Below are 17,706 nucleotides of genomic sequence, written 5' to 3' on the forward strand. Positions count from 1 at the left end.
TCTGAAAAAGATACAGATGGCTCATGGCACAAGTTATGCTGCAGATCATGCAGTTCTTGGTGGTCTCTCTACTACTGATATTTGTATACAACTCCTGTCTTGTTTATTACCTTCTTTAGTACTTTCCATTTTCTCTTTCTGTCTTAATTTTCATCTTCCATGCTCCCTTTCTTTTTCTTCTCTGCTTTTTCTTTTCTATTCATAGAAACATCTACCCACTGAGGTAACCACCAACATCCTGCAGCCATCACAGCAAAAGAGATTGCCTATATGGTATACGTGTCTGCCAGTGTGGCTGGAAGACTGTATGGGAAGAAAGCAAAGGGAGAGAGTGTCTAGAAGAGTGGTTCTCAAAGGATGGTCCCTGGACCAGCTACATCAGCATCACCTGTGAACTTGTTAGGGCTTCAAATTTTTAGGGCTCATCCCAGACCTCCTGAATCAGCAACTCTAAGAGTGGGGCTCAGCAGCCCTCCAGGTGATTCTGATGTGTTCTCTAGTTGAAAACCACTGGTCTAAGAAAAGCATGAAGGGAAAATGAAGGCAGAGAGTAAAGTTGGTATTAAAATGAGCTCTGCATTAGAAACATGGCCCCTCGGTACCCATTGTTGAAGTTGTGAGTGGATCTTCCAAGGCTGTAACTAGTCATCATCTGGGTCTCACTGATGACCTCAGTTGGCATCAGTGGCCTTAGGGAGAAACATGATCTTCAAGATGGTCTGTTTTAACCCTGATTTTCCAAAACACACTCTGATGTTTTCAAATTATGAAATCTATAAAAATCACTTTGACCCACTAACAGTAAAGTCATTCCCACCTACTGAAGGCTCTAACCTGGGCATCAGCGGGAACTAGGTATCTCTGTAACGGTACAATAATTCGGGACACTGTTTGCTTGGGGATAAGGAACACTGTTATTTAACAGAAGCCTCTCCTATATGGGGAAAGGGAAGTGTTTAACAGCCATGGAGGGGTCTGCTTCTGTCCTGACAGCAATTGACTTGGCACTTGTTTGGGCTGAATGGGGTAAAACTGATCGCCACTCCATGTGGCTTTGGGGGTGGCAAGTGCTCATCTTGAGGCTTCAAAGCAAGAATTTTAGAACAGCTCCCTCTATACAGGTGACCTCATCCGTCTAAATAACAATTCATAATTACACAGGAATAACAACCATAAACTTGACTGTGCTGGGAGCATCAGGGTGCATGGCCACCCTACTGATACCAGTTATAAAATAGCCAGATCATTTTATAACTCCCTGGAAATCAGAGACTGCTTGGTCCACCCATGTTTATAACAATGAAGCATTTCAGCTTTTGGTAAAAGTAGATTCCTTTTGTTTTTGATTGATGTCCATGACCCATTATTTTCTTACTACCTCTGCTGCAGATGTAAACGAGTGTGCCCAGAATCCTCTGCTCTGTGCTTTCCGATGTGTAAACACTTATGGGTCGTATGAATGCAAATGTCCTGCTGGCTATGTCCTGAGAGAAGACAGGAGGATGTGCAAAGGTGAGACATTCATGTTCAAGGTCATCCAAGGCAGGGAGCTCTAACACGATGATGGGAGATGTCCCTCCAAAGCTTCCAATCATAGAGGAGGGCTGGGAATTGGGGAACACTGCTGTAGTTCATGGACATTATGAGGGTTGTCATTGCTACCTTTCCTAGTAAATTGTTGCTTGAGGCTTCAAGCTGAGTCGAGGGATGCACTGCAGATCCTTTTTACTTCACTCTGCGTTGCATGCCAGCCATGCCAGCCATGCCACAAATGTGAAGACAGAAAGAAAAGACATTTCCCCACATTCAGGAAGTTCTATATGAAGAGGTTGAGATGGAGATATTCAATTAATCAAAAAGTATTAAAAATCATGCTTCCTGCTTTTTGAAGAGATTACCAGTTAGTTAGGGAGCAATTTCTTCAAGTTTATACGTGGTTAGAAGACCTCTTCTCATTCTTGGGAGGCCACAGAGTCCAACAATGCAAAAGGAAATAGGTTACTTAATACTGTTTTATGTGTAAAATGCAAGAAATTAATGCAGCTTCTCTTATAAATTTGTGGTTGCACATTCTTTCCAGACCTGGATGAGTGTGAAGAGCTGAAGCATGACTGTGCTGAAAAGCAAATGGAATGCAAGAACCTAATCGGCACGTATATATGCATCTGCGGACCTGGGTATCAGCGCACACCTGATGGGGAAGCCTGCGTAGGTAAGAGAATCCCTGCAGAAGGAGCTCTGAGTGAGTCAGACGTGACAAGGACAAAAGGGACTTGGGCTGAATCCTTATGGGTGCTATGTTCTTCTTAGCCAGAGCCATTTTGCCCCTCTTAACCTCATGCCATAACTTCCAGCAGAGGGCCCCTTGTCTCTTGATGATCTGTGAATCCCATGAGCTCTGTGATTTTCTCCCTCTGAGCTGGCCTTTGCCTACTTTCTCAGCCCATTTTGCTTCCAGGATTGGAATATTGGGTGCTTCCTCTATTTCCTTCCTTCTCATTTTTGTACTCCTTTGTTTTGGGGTCAGTTCCACTTACTGCATTGGAATGTCTCCCTGTTGACCCAACTTTGCTACCAGTACTCTGTCATTGAGTTCTGATGCCAGGTCCTGAACAAGGAACATCACTAAACCAGTGGGATCCACCTCCAGAGAATGGTATTGTGCAGAGTGGGTCCCAGGCAATGGTATTTTAAGGCTCCCCCAAGTTCCTTTCATGTGGATCCAGCATTACAAACCACAGCTTTAGACTAGGGGTTGGCACAGCAGTGTGAGGTTCAAATCCAGCCTGCCAGCCCACCACCTGTTTATTGAAATGGAGTTGTATGGGAATATAGCTCTAATCATTTACTTATTGTCCATGCCTGCTTTCCTGTCACAGTGGCAGAGCAGAGCAGAGCACTTGCAACAGAGACCATATGGCCTGCAAAGCCTAAAATTTACTATATATTCATAGTAATACTGTAGTATTAGTATTACCTACAGAAAGTTTCCTGACCACTGCTTTAGACAAGAAATACAGGAGAAAATTACTAGAAAACTCCCACATGCATCCCTTTCCTTTTTAATAATCAGTGACATTAGAAAACATATTTCTGTTGTCAGTCAAGAATCTTAAGGACCTCACCATCCCCTTCCTCTGTAAGAAACTGAATTAAATAGCCATTAAAGAGCAGACTTTAAAAGCACAGGAAAAGGGTGTGGACTGATGATCCCATTCTGGGTCTTCTGGGATCTGTGCTGCTGACTCTCAGCGGCACATCAGAGTCGGAGAGCTTGGGTTCCACGCCAGAGATTCTGAATCACTTGGTCTGCCACTGGGGTTTTTAACCTGTTCTAGCCCTCTCTAGGTGTCACCTTCCAACTCTCTGCCTCTCTTTTTGAGATCGGTGCCTCAGGGGTTGGAACTATTCTTTCAAATGGGATGCACCTAGTCAAATTATTTCATCAGACACTTCTAAGAATCTCAAGCTATTTGAATGCTTTTCACTGAATCTGGGAAATTGAACTATGATTTATTCTTTCTTAAGAACATTGTTGAAGTATTATCATAAACATAATCTATATTGAACTGGAAGGTTAGTCTAGATAACTTCCTTAGGTTGTAGCTGACTATTGCAGATATTATTCTACTGAAGTATTGCAATATTTCTTTAATATGTTGATTTTAAAATTAAAAATTTTTTCCCTTCATTTGAAATGATCCTTTGAGAATCCCCTTTATGTACAGATATGGAAAATTTTAAATTTTATGAAGTGAAAAACCGGAAGTATGCATAAAATACTATCATCTATGTTTTAAGTATATGAAAATGCCATCAGTTATGTTTTTTAAAGGGTGGAGGTATACACACAGATGTATGGATTTGCTTGTATGTGTGCAATTCATCTCTGGGAAGACACATTAGTAATGCGGTTGACTCCTTGGAGGGGAATTTGGTGGCTGGGTGATAGGGAGAAAGGAGAAATTTTGCTGAATTATGTTCTTATACTTTTTGTATTTGGGACCATGTGAATAGCTTACCTAGTATTCACAAACTAAATTTAAAAAATGAAAGAAAGAGTCCATTCTTGTACAAAGTGGTCAGATGACTCCTCTTGTTTTCGGTCCTTCAATGAAACCGCACAGATGAGAATGAATGTCAGACCAAGCCAGGCATCTGTGAGAACGGGCGCTGCCTCAACACCCGGGGGAGCTACACCTGCGAGTGCAATGACGGCTTCACAGCCAGCCCCGCCCAGGATGAGTGCCTTGGTGAGTACATGCAGCGGGATGCCTTTGTAACCTGGCCTCCACATTGGGGTGCTTAGAACCCAGATCTCTTCTTTGAAATAATAGAGACTGTCAAAATTTCAGGAAAGGTTGAAAATGTTCATATTTGGGAGATGGCTCAGTGATTGATTGTCCATTGGGCTTAGCACCACCCTGCAGCTCAGTTCTTCCTTTCCGAATTGTATCACTGAACCACTTGTTTGAAATTTCCTTCCGCCTTTTTAAACCCTTGGTGCTCAGGATGCTTCCATATGTTTCTCTGCTTCCATGGCATGACTATACTTCTGGGAGCAGATAGAGTCACAACCTTGTCCAGACCAATGCTTTTCTGCCTGCTTACTGAATTTCTTATTTTCCTCCTCAGATGTCATCCTTTCTCTCTCACTGCAGTTTCCAGCTTTCCCTTCTCGCTCCTTCTCACCAGGGTAAAGTGTTATATCCCTTGTGGGTTTCATATCTGACCAAATTTTTGATAGCTTGCTGTGCTTAGAACATTTCCTAAAATCTTCCTTTTAATGTAATGTCCCTTCCAGACAACCGGGAAGGGTACTGCTTCACGGAGGTGCTCCAGAACATGTGCCAGATCGGCTCGAGCAACAGGAACCCCGTCACCAAGTCGGAGTGCTGCTGTGACGGAGGGAGAGGCTGGGGTCCCCAGTGCGAGATCTGCCCTTTCCAGGGGACTGTGGCTTTCAGAAAACTCTGCCCCCATGGCCGAGGATTCATGACCAATGGAACAGGTACTTCCCTTTGTTCTGGTTTATTGCCAATGGAGCAGGTAATTCATTTGGTCCAAAAATACTTGCAGGGAATTTGTTTATTTGTTCTATGAAAAACAGAGAATATGGAATCTGCAATATTAACCTAGGCTGAGTTTCATAGTGGAGGTTGACAAAAATTCTTCATTACGATATTTTCGATATTCAAGGCCATGATGCCAAAGTGTCCTGAATAAGTTGTGTGTGCTAGGGTTCCTGCCTCTGCTTTATAAGGAGTCTTCAACTATTTATCTATCTATCTATCTATCTATCTATCTATCTATCTATCTATCTATCTATTTACAAATCCTCACCCGAGGATATGTTTTTATTGATTTTTTAACAAGAAAGGAAGAGAGACGAGAGAGAGAGAGAGAGAGAGAGAGAGAGAGAGAGAGAGAGAGAGAGAGAGAAAGAGGTGAAAAATATTGATTGGTTGCCTCCCACATGCACCCTGACTGGGGATTGAACCCACAACCTTTTGGTGTATGAGATGATACTCCAATCAGCCGAGCTACCTGGGCAGAGCAGGAGTCTTCAACTTTTTAAATGAAAGTTTCTTGTAAGTGTTGTTGTTTATTCAGAATGTAATTTTTAGATAAATCTTAAAATAAATGTACATTAAATTCCTAAACTAGTGTGCCAATATGTAATTTAAGTCTTAAAATTGACTGAAATAGACTGTATAAGAGTATGCTGGATATATGTTCATGTTAGAAAGATGTGGTTAATGGTAGAATAACATAACTGGGTAGATTAGATGGGGTGACCAAAGAAAATTTATGATTTTTTGGAGGAAAAATTGAAATGGTGGAAAACACTCATTTCTTGAGACCAGTGAGGGTAGGCTAAATTGCATTTCAGAGTAAACTTGAAAAATTTCAGGAAAAATATTAGCTGTTGGTACAAAATGGTTATTTGGCAATCAAAAGTGAAAAAATCGCTGGTATTGGCCCCCACCGAGCAGTAAGTGGATAGGTGGGTCAAGATGGGGTGGACAGTGGCTTTAATGCTCAACAGTGCATATTGAGCAAATCTCCTTTGGTGGAGCTGAGTGGGGTTCTCTCTTCCTTAGCAGGCCACAAAGGCGCAGCCCAGGAATCCACCCCAGAGTCCTGGGCCTCCCTCACCAAAGAAGTGAAGCTTAGTCCAATTTCCCCCAACTATGTGATTTGATATTCTTTAGGATTAACTTTAAACACAACAAAAAGAATAGAAAAAAACCTTCCTCCTTATTTTGGACATGCAATATTAGAAAAAAGTGGGATTTCCTTGTCAGAAGGATCCACTGCTGTGATTCACATATGGAACATCAGCTTGAGGTGAGCTTGATGGCGTGAGATGGTGCAAGGAGTTAAATATGTCTAGATGAGGTAGATGTTCTGTGACCCACAGGAGGAAAACGGTCTAAATTTAGAAAGAAATTATTTTTAAAGTTTTCTCCTAGCCTGATTAGTTTACCACTACAGCCTGATAAAGTTATTCTTTGCCTTTCAAAATAGTTACCATTACATGTGAAATGTATGCTGTCATTCCTTTGGTTTAATTTCTTAGGTCCATAATTTAGTATCATAGTTCATTAGTACTTACACTGAAGTGATCCTTACATATTATTGTTGTCCATTTTAATGTCTTTTTAAATTTATGTTTATTAAATTACAGATATTGATGAGTGCAGGGTTATCCATGACGTTTGCAAAAATGGGGAATGTGTCAATGACAGAGGATCATATCACTGCATTTGTAAAACCGGCTACACTCCCGACATCACTGGGACTGCCTGCGTAGGTAAGTATTCTGTTTCTTCTAGATAAAATTGTAGATTATGGCAAAAAAAAAAAATCCTCAAACTAAAAAAAATCTAAAAAGCCTGTGTAAATTCATAAGAAAACATAAGACAAGGTTCAAACACTTCACAGAGTTTACTTTTTCTCAAAACAAAAATTCTTTCGACCTTGTGGGTATTGATATTTATGCATCTTTTCAGATAGGTAGTCACACTGTATCTCTTTGATCATAGACCTGAACGAATGCAACCAGGCTCCCAAACCCTGCAATTTTATCTGCAAAAACACAGAAGGGAGTTACCAGTGTTCCTGCCCGAAAGGTTACATTCTGCAGGATGATGGAAGGAGCTGCAAAGGTAAAGTAAAATGTGCCTTCACCCACTCACCTGCCTCCAGGGCACAAGGTTGCCGAAAGACCCTCTCTACACACAAGAGGTGCCCCCCTGGTGTTAGAGCCTGGATGGAGGCTCCCTATGCGGGAGGGAAGGGAGATGGCAGAGGACCAGTGGCAGCAACTATCCTTACTGTGTGCCCCTTGGGCATCCATGGGGGCCTTCCCTGAGCCTCTCAGAGGCAGCAGGACCAGTTCTACAAGGTCCTTCCTGTCCTGCAGGAGCTTATCTGAGACATAAATGTCACAATGAATTAAGAAGCAGCCAAAGCTTCAACAAAAATCCCTTATCGACCCAGGATTTTTGCAAAATTCTGTTGGTGTAAATGTACTCCTGTGAACAACTTCCTCAACATTAAGGACTCCATATATTGAGTAAATGCACTACTGCGTCATACTTAAGGATAATTTGGAAAATGAGGGATTTGGAGAAGGTAGACCAGATGGTAGAACAAGATTAGAGTATTCTGCCATGAAGTCTTGAAGGGGAAAGAGGGAAATAAAGAAGTTAAATGGTGGGATGGAGTGGAAGTAGGGAGCAGAGGGAAGGAGGGAGAGAAGGAGGGAAGAAGGGAGGAAGGGTCCTGCATTCTCAGTGATTTTTTAAAATTGAAATTCTACTTAAATTTGGAACCCACTTGGTATCTCCTGACGTTATTTATAGCAATGGAGTTGAGAATGAACCTTAACTTTCTGGCAGTGAGGAAAGAAGCCTGGTCAAAGCGGAGCATTTTATTGAGACGTGAGGAATAATCTGTAGGCAGTTTTATCGGAATGAGTATTTTTCTTTCCTTTTTTCCCTTCCTGATTGCTCAATTTTTTTTATCCCAAGGAGGATCTCTAAACAAAAAGTCAGTTTTGGTTTGGTTTGGTTTGGTTGACCAATTCCTTTGAGCAAAATAAAAAACAGCAAAGAATGAAGTGAGCAAATTTTCAGCCTCAACATTTTTTTTACGTTTCAGCTTAAATAGATCTTTTCAACATTCTGGAAATCTTTTGAGAATCCCTAGTCTCTTACCTCATTTAAAGTTTATTTAAAATTTATAACTGATCTGAAATTTCTTTCTTGAGGGATTCCCACTTTCCTCTAACTAAAGAGAATTGGGTTTTCCTTGGATTCCCCCAAAGAGCTACATTTTTAATCTAAATTGAGACCACGTTTTATCTTTCAAACTCTTCTCTCCTGGGTGCTCCCAGCCATTTGCTTGGCTCTGTTCTGGCCAGGCACACTTGAGTCAGAGAGATGAAAACTCAGAGCTTCCTCCTAAGGCAGCTTCTAGGTACGCATGCTGTCAGCTCTACTCCAATGCCCGTCTTGCACTTTCTTGTAGATCTTGATGAGTGTGCAACTAAGCAGCACAACTGTCAGTTCCTGTGTGTTAACACCATTGGCAGCTTCGCTTGTAAATGTCCTCCTGGCTTTACCCAGCACCACACTGCCTGCATTGGTAAGTGGGGAGGAAAGGTCCCTTTGTGGGAGATAGCTATTCCTTTAAGTTCTTTTGTTGTTGGAGTAAGAAGATAAAAACTCGGGAAAATATGGGGGTACGTATATGGGTGTATGTGCATGTGAACAGGTACATGTGAGCAGTTACAGGGTCTTTTATAAGTGAATCATCCATCTCTCTTCCTTTTAAATAACAGAAAGAGAGCTTCAGGGAATTCCTCCCCCCCGCCCCCCAACACACACACCTTTACCTACCCTGTCTCTTACAGATAACAATGAGTGCACCTCGGACATCAACTTGTGTGGGTCCAAGGGCATTTGCCAGAATACTCCTGGGAGCTTCACCTGTGAATGCCAGCGGGGATTCTCACTGGATCAGAGTGGCGCCAGCTGTGAAGGTGGGTAGGGCCCTCAGCTCCATCCAGCTGGTGGTGGGTCCCTGTCAGAGGCCTGTGTGGCTGTCAACACCTTCATCATCGTCCTCTATGTGATATCACACCTGAAGACAGGAAAGGTTTACCTGATTTGCACAGGTCCCATACCTTAGCAATCCCATCTTTTGTTCTCATGCTTGATTCTGTTGATAACCATGCCTTTCCTAGGTATTTCTGCCTAGTTATTCATTTAATTGAATAAGAAAAGTCAAGAAAAATAACTAGATTCCTGAATTTTATTCATTAATTTTCTGGTCATTGGATTCAGTCATGAAAGAATTCCCCCAATGTGGATTAAACATATGAGGAAAGCCCTTCTGATAATGTATAATTAAAAGTTTAAACCATTTTTTTTAGCAATTTACCTTTGTATTGACATTTTTTGGTTTCTAATTCTCGTACAAGTAAGAAAATATAAATAATTTACACAGCTAACCCATAAAGTGCCTGTGTGCTTTGCATTAATTTCTTCATCATTTTTATTTGTAGACTTTACCAGGGATATCTGAATATTTTTCTCCTTAAACTTAACAAACCTCCAGAGTAGATATTCTTAAAGGTTTGGGTGGTGGAATAATTTCCAAAAATAAAAACAGTTATGGGGATGTAAAGTACAGCATAGGGAATATAGTCAGTAATATAGTGATAACTACAATGGGTACTAATCAGAGTGATCACTTCATGAGTTATATAAGTGTCTAATCACTGGGTTGGGCAATATGTAATATTGTATGTCAACTGTAATGGAAAACTAAATGTTTAAAAATCTAACTCAGAAAACAAACAAACAAAAATCAACAACCGTGGAATAATTTTTTTCAGGGTCAGATTTCCTTTGAAAATGGCTTTCACTTTAGCACACATATAAATGTTGCTTCAGAGAATGCATCTGAGACAAGTAGGAATGTGGCTTAAAGGCGACTGCACCTCCTTTTTTCAGACGTGGACGAGTGTGAAGGAAACCACCGCTGCCAGCACGGCTGCCAGAACATCATCGGGGGCTACCGGTGCAGCTGCCCGCAGGGCTACCTCCAGCACTACCAGTGGAACCAGTGTGTTGGCAAGTACTTTTCCTTCTGAGCAAGAGGAATTGCTCTCAGCTCCTTAGAGTCAAAATGCTGCTTTCTCTCTGGAAACTTACTCTTGTCACAGAAGCAACAAATACTCATTTAAAACTGCCCTAAGCCATGGTCAGTGTGGCTCAGTGTTTAGCAGGTTTGATGCCTGGTCAAGTGCCTGTACCTGGGTTGCAGGTTCACTCCCTGGTCCTGGTCAGAATGCATGTTGGAAGCAACCACTTGAGGTATCTTTCTCACATCAATAGTTCTCTCTCTCTATCTTTCTCACTTTCCCTCCCTTCCACTCTCTCTCTAAAAATGGATGGACAAATATCCTCAGGTGATGATTAACAATAAATAAGTAAATAAATAAATAAATCTGATATACTAAAAGCCTAATAAGCAAATCGACTGAAGAGTGGAACGACTCATTGTTATGAGACGCACTTCCCCCTGGTGGTCAGTGCGCTCCCATGAGGGAGTGCTGCTCAGCCAGAAGCCAGGCTCATGGCTGGTGAGTGCAGGGGTGGTGGCCGGAGCCTCTCCCACCTCTGTGGCAGCGCTAAGGACCCCTTGGGGGTTGTCCGCCTGTCGGCTTTTAGGCCCACTCCCCAGGCAGGCGGACAACCCCTGAGGGGTCCTGAACTGTGAGAGGGCGCAGGCCCAGGCTGAGGGGACCCCCCCCCAGGGCACGAATATCTTGCACCCGGCCTCTAGTAATAAAATAAAATAAAACTGCCCTAACTTGGTTGAAACCAGAGGGAAGATACAGCCTTCACAAAATAGCAAACTAAGAAAAAAATAATGATAGAGGACACTTCAAGGCATTTGAAATGAAAAAGTTTATGGACTCCCAATATCCCCCTGCCCTTCTGTTGCCTTGCTAGTCTACTGGACCCACACTTGACTTCTGTAAACATTAGGAGCTGGCAAAATCCTACTTCTGACTAAAAAATGTCAGCCAGCTAGAGGCCATTATGAGCAACTGTTGGTCTGAAGATGCAAAAGTGGTTCCATTCAGCTCTGCACATCTTTGGGGCAGAGAGCAAGTAGCAGACACAGCGATTTTTTTCAGAATTGCTGAATTCTTTTGAAAATTAAGGAGACCCACAGGCTCTCTCATTAAATTGAAATTATGTCATTTTTGATTGCACAATGTCACGGGAAAATAACTTTTTGTTGTTGTTAATCTTCACCCGAGGATATTTTTTCCATTGATTTTTAGAGAAATGGAAGCTAGGACAGGTCACCGGAAGGGAGGGAGGGGGAGAGAAACATAGATGTGAGAGAGAGACACAGCTATTGGCTGCCTCCCACACGCTGGGGATTAAACCTATAAGGCACTTGATCAGGAATCGAACCTGAATCCCTTTGGTCCACAGGCAACACTCTAACCCACTGGTCGACAAACTGCGGCTCATGAGCCACATGTGGCTCTTTGGCCCCTTGAGTGTGGCTCTTCCACAAAATACCACGTGTGGGCGCGCATGTACAGTGCGATTGAAACTTCGTGGCCCATGCTCAGAAGTCAGTATTTTGTGGAAGAGCCACACTCAAGGGGCCAAAGAGCCGCATGTGGCTCGTGAGCCGCAGTTTGCAGAACACTGCTCTAACCTCTAAGCAACATCAGCCAGGGCTAATTCTTAATGCACATCAGAGAATTCAAACATGGTGAGTTTAGAGGGACCCCTGATCCACCTAGCAGCCTGAGCTCTTTGATTTCCTATTGAGGACCTGGAAGCTCAAGGAGGAGAGGGAAGTTGCCGTTACACAGGTTCTCTTGTGATATGTCTGGAGATAGAGCCCAAGGCTCTTAACTTTAAGCATCACCCCTGTTTTCACTCCAGAAGCATCTGTGACCTGTCCCAGCTGCCACACTGTAGGGGAGCCCTCCTTAGCAAAGGCAAGAGAATTCCTTGTCTTGTCTTTTGTTAGGGAAGTGGGAGTGGATGCTCCGCATTCCCTTGCTTCACTTTACTCCAAACAGACACGTCATTCAGTGTTTTCATTAGTCAAAATTGTGTCTCTCTCATCTGGTTTGATTTATTACAAGACACAGTTTTGCAGAAGTGAGTAGGATTGGCTAAAATGACCCCAGTGCTAGAGGAGTTTAGACCGCATGTGTTGCTGACCAGCTGTCTGGTTTTAATAAAAATGCCTTCACTGTTATGGGCTCAGGAAGGTCTTGGATTTTAGTTACCAAATTCTGACACTTTCCACAGACTTTCAGAGTGAGTTGTCCTCGTTATGTAGGTTCCTTGAATTAAATTAGACCTAGGTGCTCGGGGCGGGGGAGCGGGAGGGCGGACAGGTGAGAGGTGAGATCCACCACGGTTGAGCTTTTGCCCTCCTTTCCCTCCCTCCTCTCCCTACCTTCAGTCCAGGGATAGTAGAGATGGCCAGGTCGTGCCCTAGTTGTCTGGGGATTCAACTTTGGTCCCATGAAGATCATCTCCTGGCTGAAGTTATAGATAAATACATTGATTAAGAAGCAAGAAGAGCCCTGGTCAGTGTGGCAGTTGGTTGAGCATCGTCCCATGCACCAAAGGGTTGCCAGTTTGATTCCTGGCTAGGGTACATACCTGGGGTTGATCCCAGTCAGGATGTGTGCAGGAGGCAACCAATTGATGTTTCTCTCTCACATTAATGTTTCTCTCCCTGTATGTCCCTTCCTCTCTCTCTCTCTAAAATCAATTTTTTAAAAACATATTTTTTTAAAAAGAAGCAAAAATAGGTTTGGGAGTTTTTGATGCCCAAAAGATACCAGTCCAAACGTAGCTCATAATTCTTGAGAATTATAGTTATCCAGAGTGTGGGTTGCCTTGGATCAAAATGGTTTCCCCACAGCCATGCAGAGCAGAGCAGATCTCTTAGATCAGCCCAGCCTGAAGGTCACTCTCAGAGGATAGATGGGTTTGGGACCAGAAGCCACTGGATTTCATTGTTTTCTAAGAAATATCAAACTTACAGCTTGCGGTTGGAGTTGGCCCATTTTGACCTAGAGAAAATGAGTAAAAGAAAGCCCATCCTACATTTTGGAATTCTCCCAGTGGCTCTTCATGCCACAGCTAACACTATGCACATCAAAGGCTGACAACTTTTATTTTCGAGGACAGGGTGGGTAGGTCTCAATCTGCTTTTAAGGAGTATTTTTTTGGAGACTCTAAGGCTGTTTCAATAAAATTAGAATTGTCCTTTTTTAATAAAAAGAACAAAACCCTCACCAATGTAAGAACCAACAGAAAGAATAAAACAAAGATTTGGGAGTGTAGAAAAATTCCTTGTGGAGCCCTTTGCTCCAGGTGCTCAAGGTGAAAAGGTCAGGAAAAGTGCAAAGCATGTTAAACAAATTGTGGTGTTTGTATGTTGATAAAAAAGGGTGAGTGCACTGAGTATTGTCAAGCTATAAATACTGAACATTTGCCAAATTCTTATCTTAGTTCGTGCTCCACTCTACCCCACCTCTCCAACCCTGATAAGCAAGTTTAATTTAAACTTTACTAGATTCTCTGGGAGGGAAAAATGTAAAATAAATAGGAAAGGATATGAAAGGGGAGGGGAGTTCTCAACTGAAATTGATGTTCAAAGTGCAAAAGGACTTTAGAGATTATCTAGTCTGACCTTATTCCTAATATACAAACCCTATTCCTACCTCCCTGGTCATCCACGTTTGATATAAATGCCACCTTGAAGGGCACTTTCTCCCAACATAGGCCAATCTCTATATAGAAAACAATTCTTAGAAATGTATTTTTCATAGAGAATAAACTTTTCCTCCCTCTAACTTCTAACCATTGCTCCTATTTCTGTATCTTAGGGAAAAACACACCATGACAGGCCTTTTTCCCCACATACCTATGCCTTAGGGATTTTATCAGTCACTAGAGGCCCGGTGCACAGATTCGTGCACCAGTGGGGTCCCTCAGCCTGGCCTGCGGGGATTGAGCAGAAACCGGGTCTCTGACATCCCCTGAGGGGTCCCGGATGGCAAGAGGCACCCCGGAATCAGACTCCCTCCTCTCTAGTTCTGGTGGGTCACCTGAGAACCGCAGCTGCCAAGTCACTGCAGCTTGCCAGGTCCTATGTTGAGCGTCTGCCCCCTGCATGTCACAGTTACCAGTTGGATGGTCAAATGGTCGGACAGTCACTTAGGCTTTTATATATATACTAGGGGCCCGGTGCACGAAATTCGTGCACTGGGTGTGTGTGTGGGGGGGGGGGAGTGTCCCTCAGCCCAGCCTGCCCCCTCTCACATACTGGGAGCCCTCAGGCATTGACCCCCATCACCCTCCAATCGCAAGATCGGGCCCTTGCCCAGGCCGGACGCCTCTGGCCTAGGCGTCCGGCCCGGGCAGCGGGGACCTGCAGTGGCAGCAGGGGGCGCTGCGATTGCGCAGGCTCCGCCCCTGCCCCTGCAGGATGCCTCTGGCTGAGGCGTCCGGCCCGGGCAGCGGGGACCCACAGCTGCAGCGGCCCCGCGATCGTGGGCTTCGCTTTAGGCCCAGGCAAGGGACCCCTAGCTCCTGGGACTGCCAGCTTCGACCGTGCCCAGCTCCCATCGCTGGCTCCACCCCTACTTCCTGCTATCACTGGCCAGGGCGGAAAAGGCACCTGATTCTCCGATCATGGCTTGGGGGCAGGGCAAAGGTGGCCCCAGGGCCACCTTTGCCCTGCCCCCCAGCTCTTAGCTCCCCCCTGGGTTTCTGATCACTGTCAGTGGCAGGGGGCTTCTTCCTGCTTTCCCTTTCGCCTCCCTGCATTGTGCCTACATATGCAAATTAACCGCCATCTTGTTGGCAGTTAACTGCCAATCTTAGTTGGCAGTTAATTTGCATATAGCCCTGATTAGCCAATGAAAAGGGTATCGCCGTACGCCAATTACCATTTTTCTCTTTTATTAGTGTTGATATGCTAGACGCCCAGTGCACAAAAATTTGTGCACTGGCGGGGGGGGGGTGTCCCTCAGCCCCACTTGTGCCCTCTCACAGTCTGTGACCCCTAGGGAGATAACGACCTGCTGGCTTAGGCCTGCTCCCGGGTGGCAGAGGGCAGGCCCAATCCCTAGGTGCCTGCCCCGCAGCCCCTGGTCGGGCTCAGAGCAGGGCCGATTGGGGAGTTGGGGCACTGCACCCTGTCATGCACAAAGCAGGGTGAATCGGGAGGTTGCGATGCCACCCCCAGTCATGCTCAGGGTAGGGCCAATTGGGGGGTTGGGGCGCCGCCCGCTGTCACACTCAAGGCAGGGCCGATGGGGAGGTTGCGGCGCCACCCCCTGTCATACACAGAGCAGGGAGGATCAGGGGGTTGTGGCGCCACCCCTGTCACATACAGAGCCGGCCCATCAGGGGGTTGGGGCACTGCCCCCTGTCATGCACAGAGCAGGGCCCATCAGGGGGGGTTGGGGCGCCGCCCGCTGTCACACTCAAGGCAGGGCCGATGGGGAGGTTGCGGCGCCACCCCCTGTCATACACAGAGCAGGGAGGATCAGGGGGTTGTGGCGCCACCCCTGTCACATACAGAGCCGGCCCATCAGGGGGTTGGGGCACTGCCCCCTGTCATGCACAGAGCAGGGCCCATCAGGGGGGTTGGGGCTCCGTACCCTGTCACACACAGAGCAGGATCGATCAGGGAGTTGGGGAGCTACCCCCATCATGCACAGAGCAGGGCCAATCAGGGGGTTGGGGAGCTCCCCCCTGTCACGCACAGAGTAGGGCTGATAGGGGAGTTGGGGCACTGCCCCCTGTCACCCACAGAGCAGGGCGGATCAGGGGGTTGGGGTGCCGCCCCCTGTCACCCACAGAGCAGGGCCTATCAGGGGGTTGGGGCACTCCCCCCTGTCACACTCAGGGCAGGGCCGATGGGGAGATTGCAGCTCCACCCCATCACACACAGAGCAGGGCCCATGGAGGGGTTAGGGCGCCACACCCTATCACACACAGAGCCACAGGGCGATCAGGGGGTTTGGGTGCTGCCCCCTGTCACACTGTTCCAGGGGCCAGGAGGCCTCGTGGCTCCTCTGATCCCAGTGCTGGGAGGCCTCGCGGCTCCACTTGACACCGGGGCAGTGAGGCCTCGCTGCTCCGCTGATCCTGGTGCCAGGAGACCTCGCGGCTCTGCTGATCCCAGGTTTGGGAGGCCTCGTGGCTCCACTGATCCCGGTGCTGGGAGGCATATTACCCTTTTACTATATAGGATAAAGGGCTGGTGCACGGGTAGGGGCCGGCTGGTTTGCCCTGAAGGGTGTCCTGGATCAGGGTGGGGGTCCCGCTTGGGTGCCTGGCCAGCCTGGATAAGGGGATGATGGCTGTTTGCAGCTGGTCACACCCCCTTCAGGGTGGGAGTCCAATGGGGTGCCTGGCCAGTCTGGGTGAGGGGCTGAGGGCCATTTTCAGGCTGGCGGGTGACTAAAGCTCCCAACCTCTCCTTTATTTCTGTTTTGTTTTGTTTTTTTAATTTTTTTATTCTGGGATTTATTTACCTTCTATGGCTGTCACTGGAACTGAGAGCCAGCTTTAGCTCTGAGGCTCGGCTCCAGCTCTGAGACCTCAGCTGCTGAAAGCAGGTATCTTGGTTTGTTTGGGTTCTATAATTGAAACATTGTTGCCATCACTGCCGCTCTAAGCTCTGAGGCCCGGCTGACTGAAAGCAGGTTTCTGGAGCTTGTTTAGCTTCTATAATTGCAACATTGTTTCTTAGAGTGCAGCTCAGATTCCAGCAGCAGCAGGCAGGGAACCTTGGCTTCCTTCGTCACTGGAGCAAGCAAGCCTCCTGTTCGCTTCAGCTGCCTGGCTGCTGGCCGCCATCTTGGTTGGCAGTTAATTTGCATATCGCCCTGATTAACCAATGGGAAGGGTAGCAAAGTTATGGTTAATTACCGTGTTTGTCTATTATCAGATAGGATACTAGAGGCCTGGTGCATGAAATTCGTGCACTGGGAGAGGAGGGGGGTCCCTCAGCCTGGCCTGCACCCTCTCCAATCTGGGACTCCTTGGGGGATGTCAGACTACCAGTTTAGGCCCGATCCTGCACCAGCAGTGGGACATCCCTCTCGCAATTTGGGACCGCTGGCTCCTAACCTCTTGGGGGGGGCGGTGCAATCATGGGTGGACAGCCACGGGGAGGGGCTGTAGGCCTATTGTGGTGGGGAAGGTTGATCAAGGGCGGGGCTGGCCAGCGGGGCGGGGGGGGGGGGCGCGGTGGGTGGTGGGAAGAGAGGGAGTGTTTGGCCAGCCGGCCTGCTTTTTTTTTTTTTTTTTTTGGCAACTTCACAACTTTTACTTGTGGTGCCTGTGCTATGTCTGAAAAATACCTTTTCCCCCTGCCTGGGAAAGCGATGGGGAGGGGGCAGCAAAGAATAGAAGATGTCCCTATTGCACACGGACCCTATATACAGGCTCACCTGGCCCAGGCCAGTGGAATGCTTGGCACATTCTAGGATCCCTGCTCAGGGGCTGGAGGGGTGACTGGTGGCAGCACACATGAGAGGGGACCTCTGGGTTACCACTCTGGTCCTGGCTACTGGTCCTGGCACTTCCTGGTCCTCAGTTCCTTTCTGGTCCT

At 46.1% G+C, this 17,706-nt stretch overlaps 1 protein-coding gene across 2 annotated transcripts in view; it reads left to right on the forward strand.

Annotated features, from left to right (window-relative positions):
- FBN1 (fibrillin 1) overlaps nucleotides 1-17,706 on the forward strand; it is a 236,939-nt gene that overhangs the window by 209,948 nt on the left and 9,285 nt on the right. Inside the window, exons 55-63 of one of the 2 annotated variants that reach the window (XM_059702174.1) lie at nucleotides 1,390-1,512; nucleotides 2,081-2,212; nucleotides 4,128-4,253; nucleotides 4,805-5,011; nucleotides 6,692-6,817; nucleotides 7,050-7,172; nucleotides 8,539-8,655; nucleotides 8,924-9,052; nucleotides 10,029-10,183. In XM_059702174.1, coding sequence (XP_059558157.1) covers nucleotides 1,390-1,512; nucleotides 2,081-2,212; nucleotides 4,128-4,253; nucleotides 4,805-5,011; nucleotides 6,692-6,817; nucleotides 7,050-7,172; nucleotides 8,539-8,655; nucleotides 8,924-9,052; nucleotides 10,029-10,168 — 1,223 coding nt within the window. In that variant the 3' untranslated portion in view covers nucleotides 10,169-10,183. Of the gene's footprint in view, nucleotides 1-1,389; nucleotides 1,513-2,080; nucleotides 2,213-4,127; nucleotides 4,254-4,804; nucleotides 5,012-6,691; nucleotides 6,818-7,049; nucleotides 7,173-8,538; nucleotides 8,656-8,923; nucleotides 9,053-10,028; nucleotides 10,184-17,706 lie in introns of those variants that run through there. The other variant, XM_059702182.1, reaches the window with a different exon arrangement.

Source organism: Myotis daubentonii, chromosome 1 (assembly GCF_963259705.1).
Source record: "Myotis daubentonii chromosome 1, mMyoDau2.1, whole genome shotgun sequence".
In the NCBI taxonomy this organism is placed as follows: domain Eukaryota; kingdom Metazoa; phylum Chordata; class Mammalia; order Chiroptera; family Vespertilionidae; genus Myotis; species Myotis daubentonii.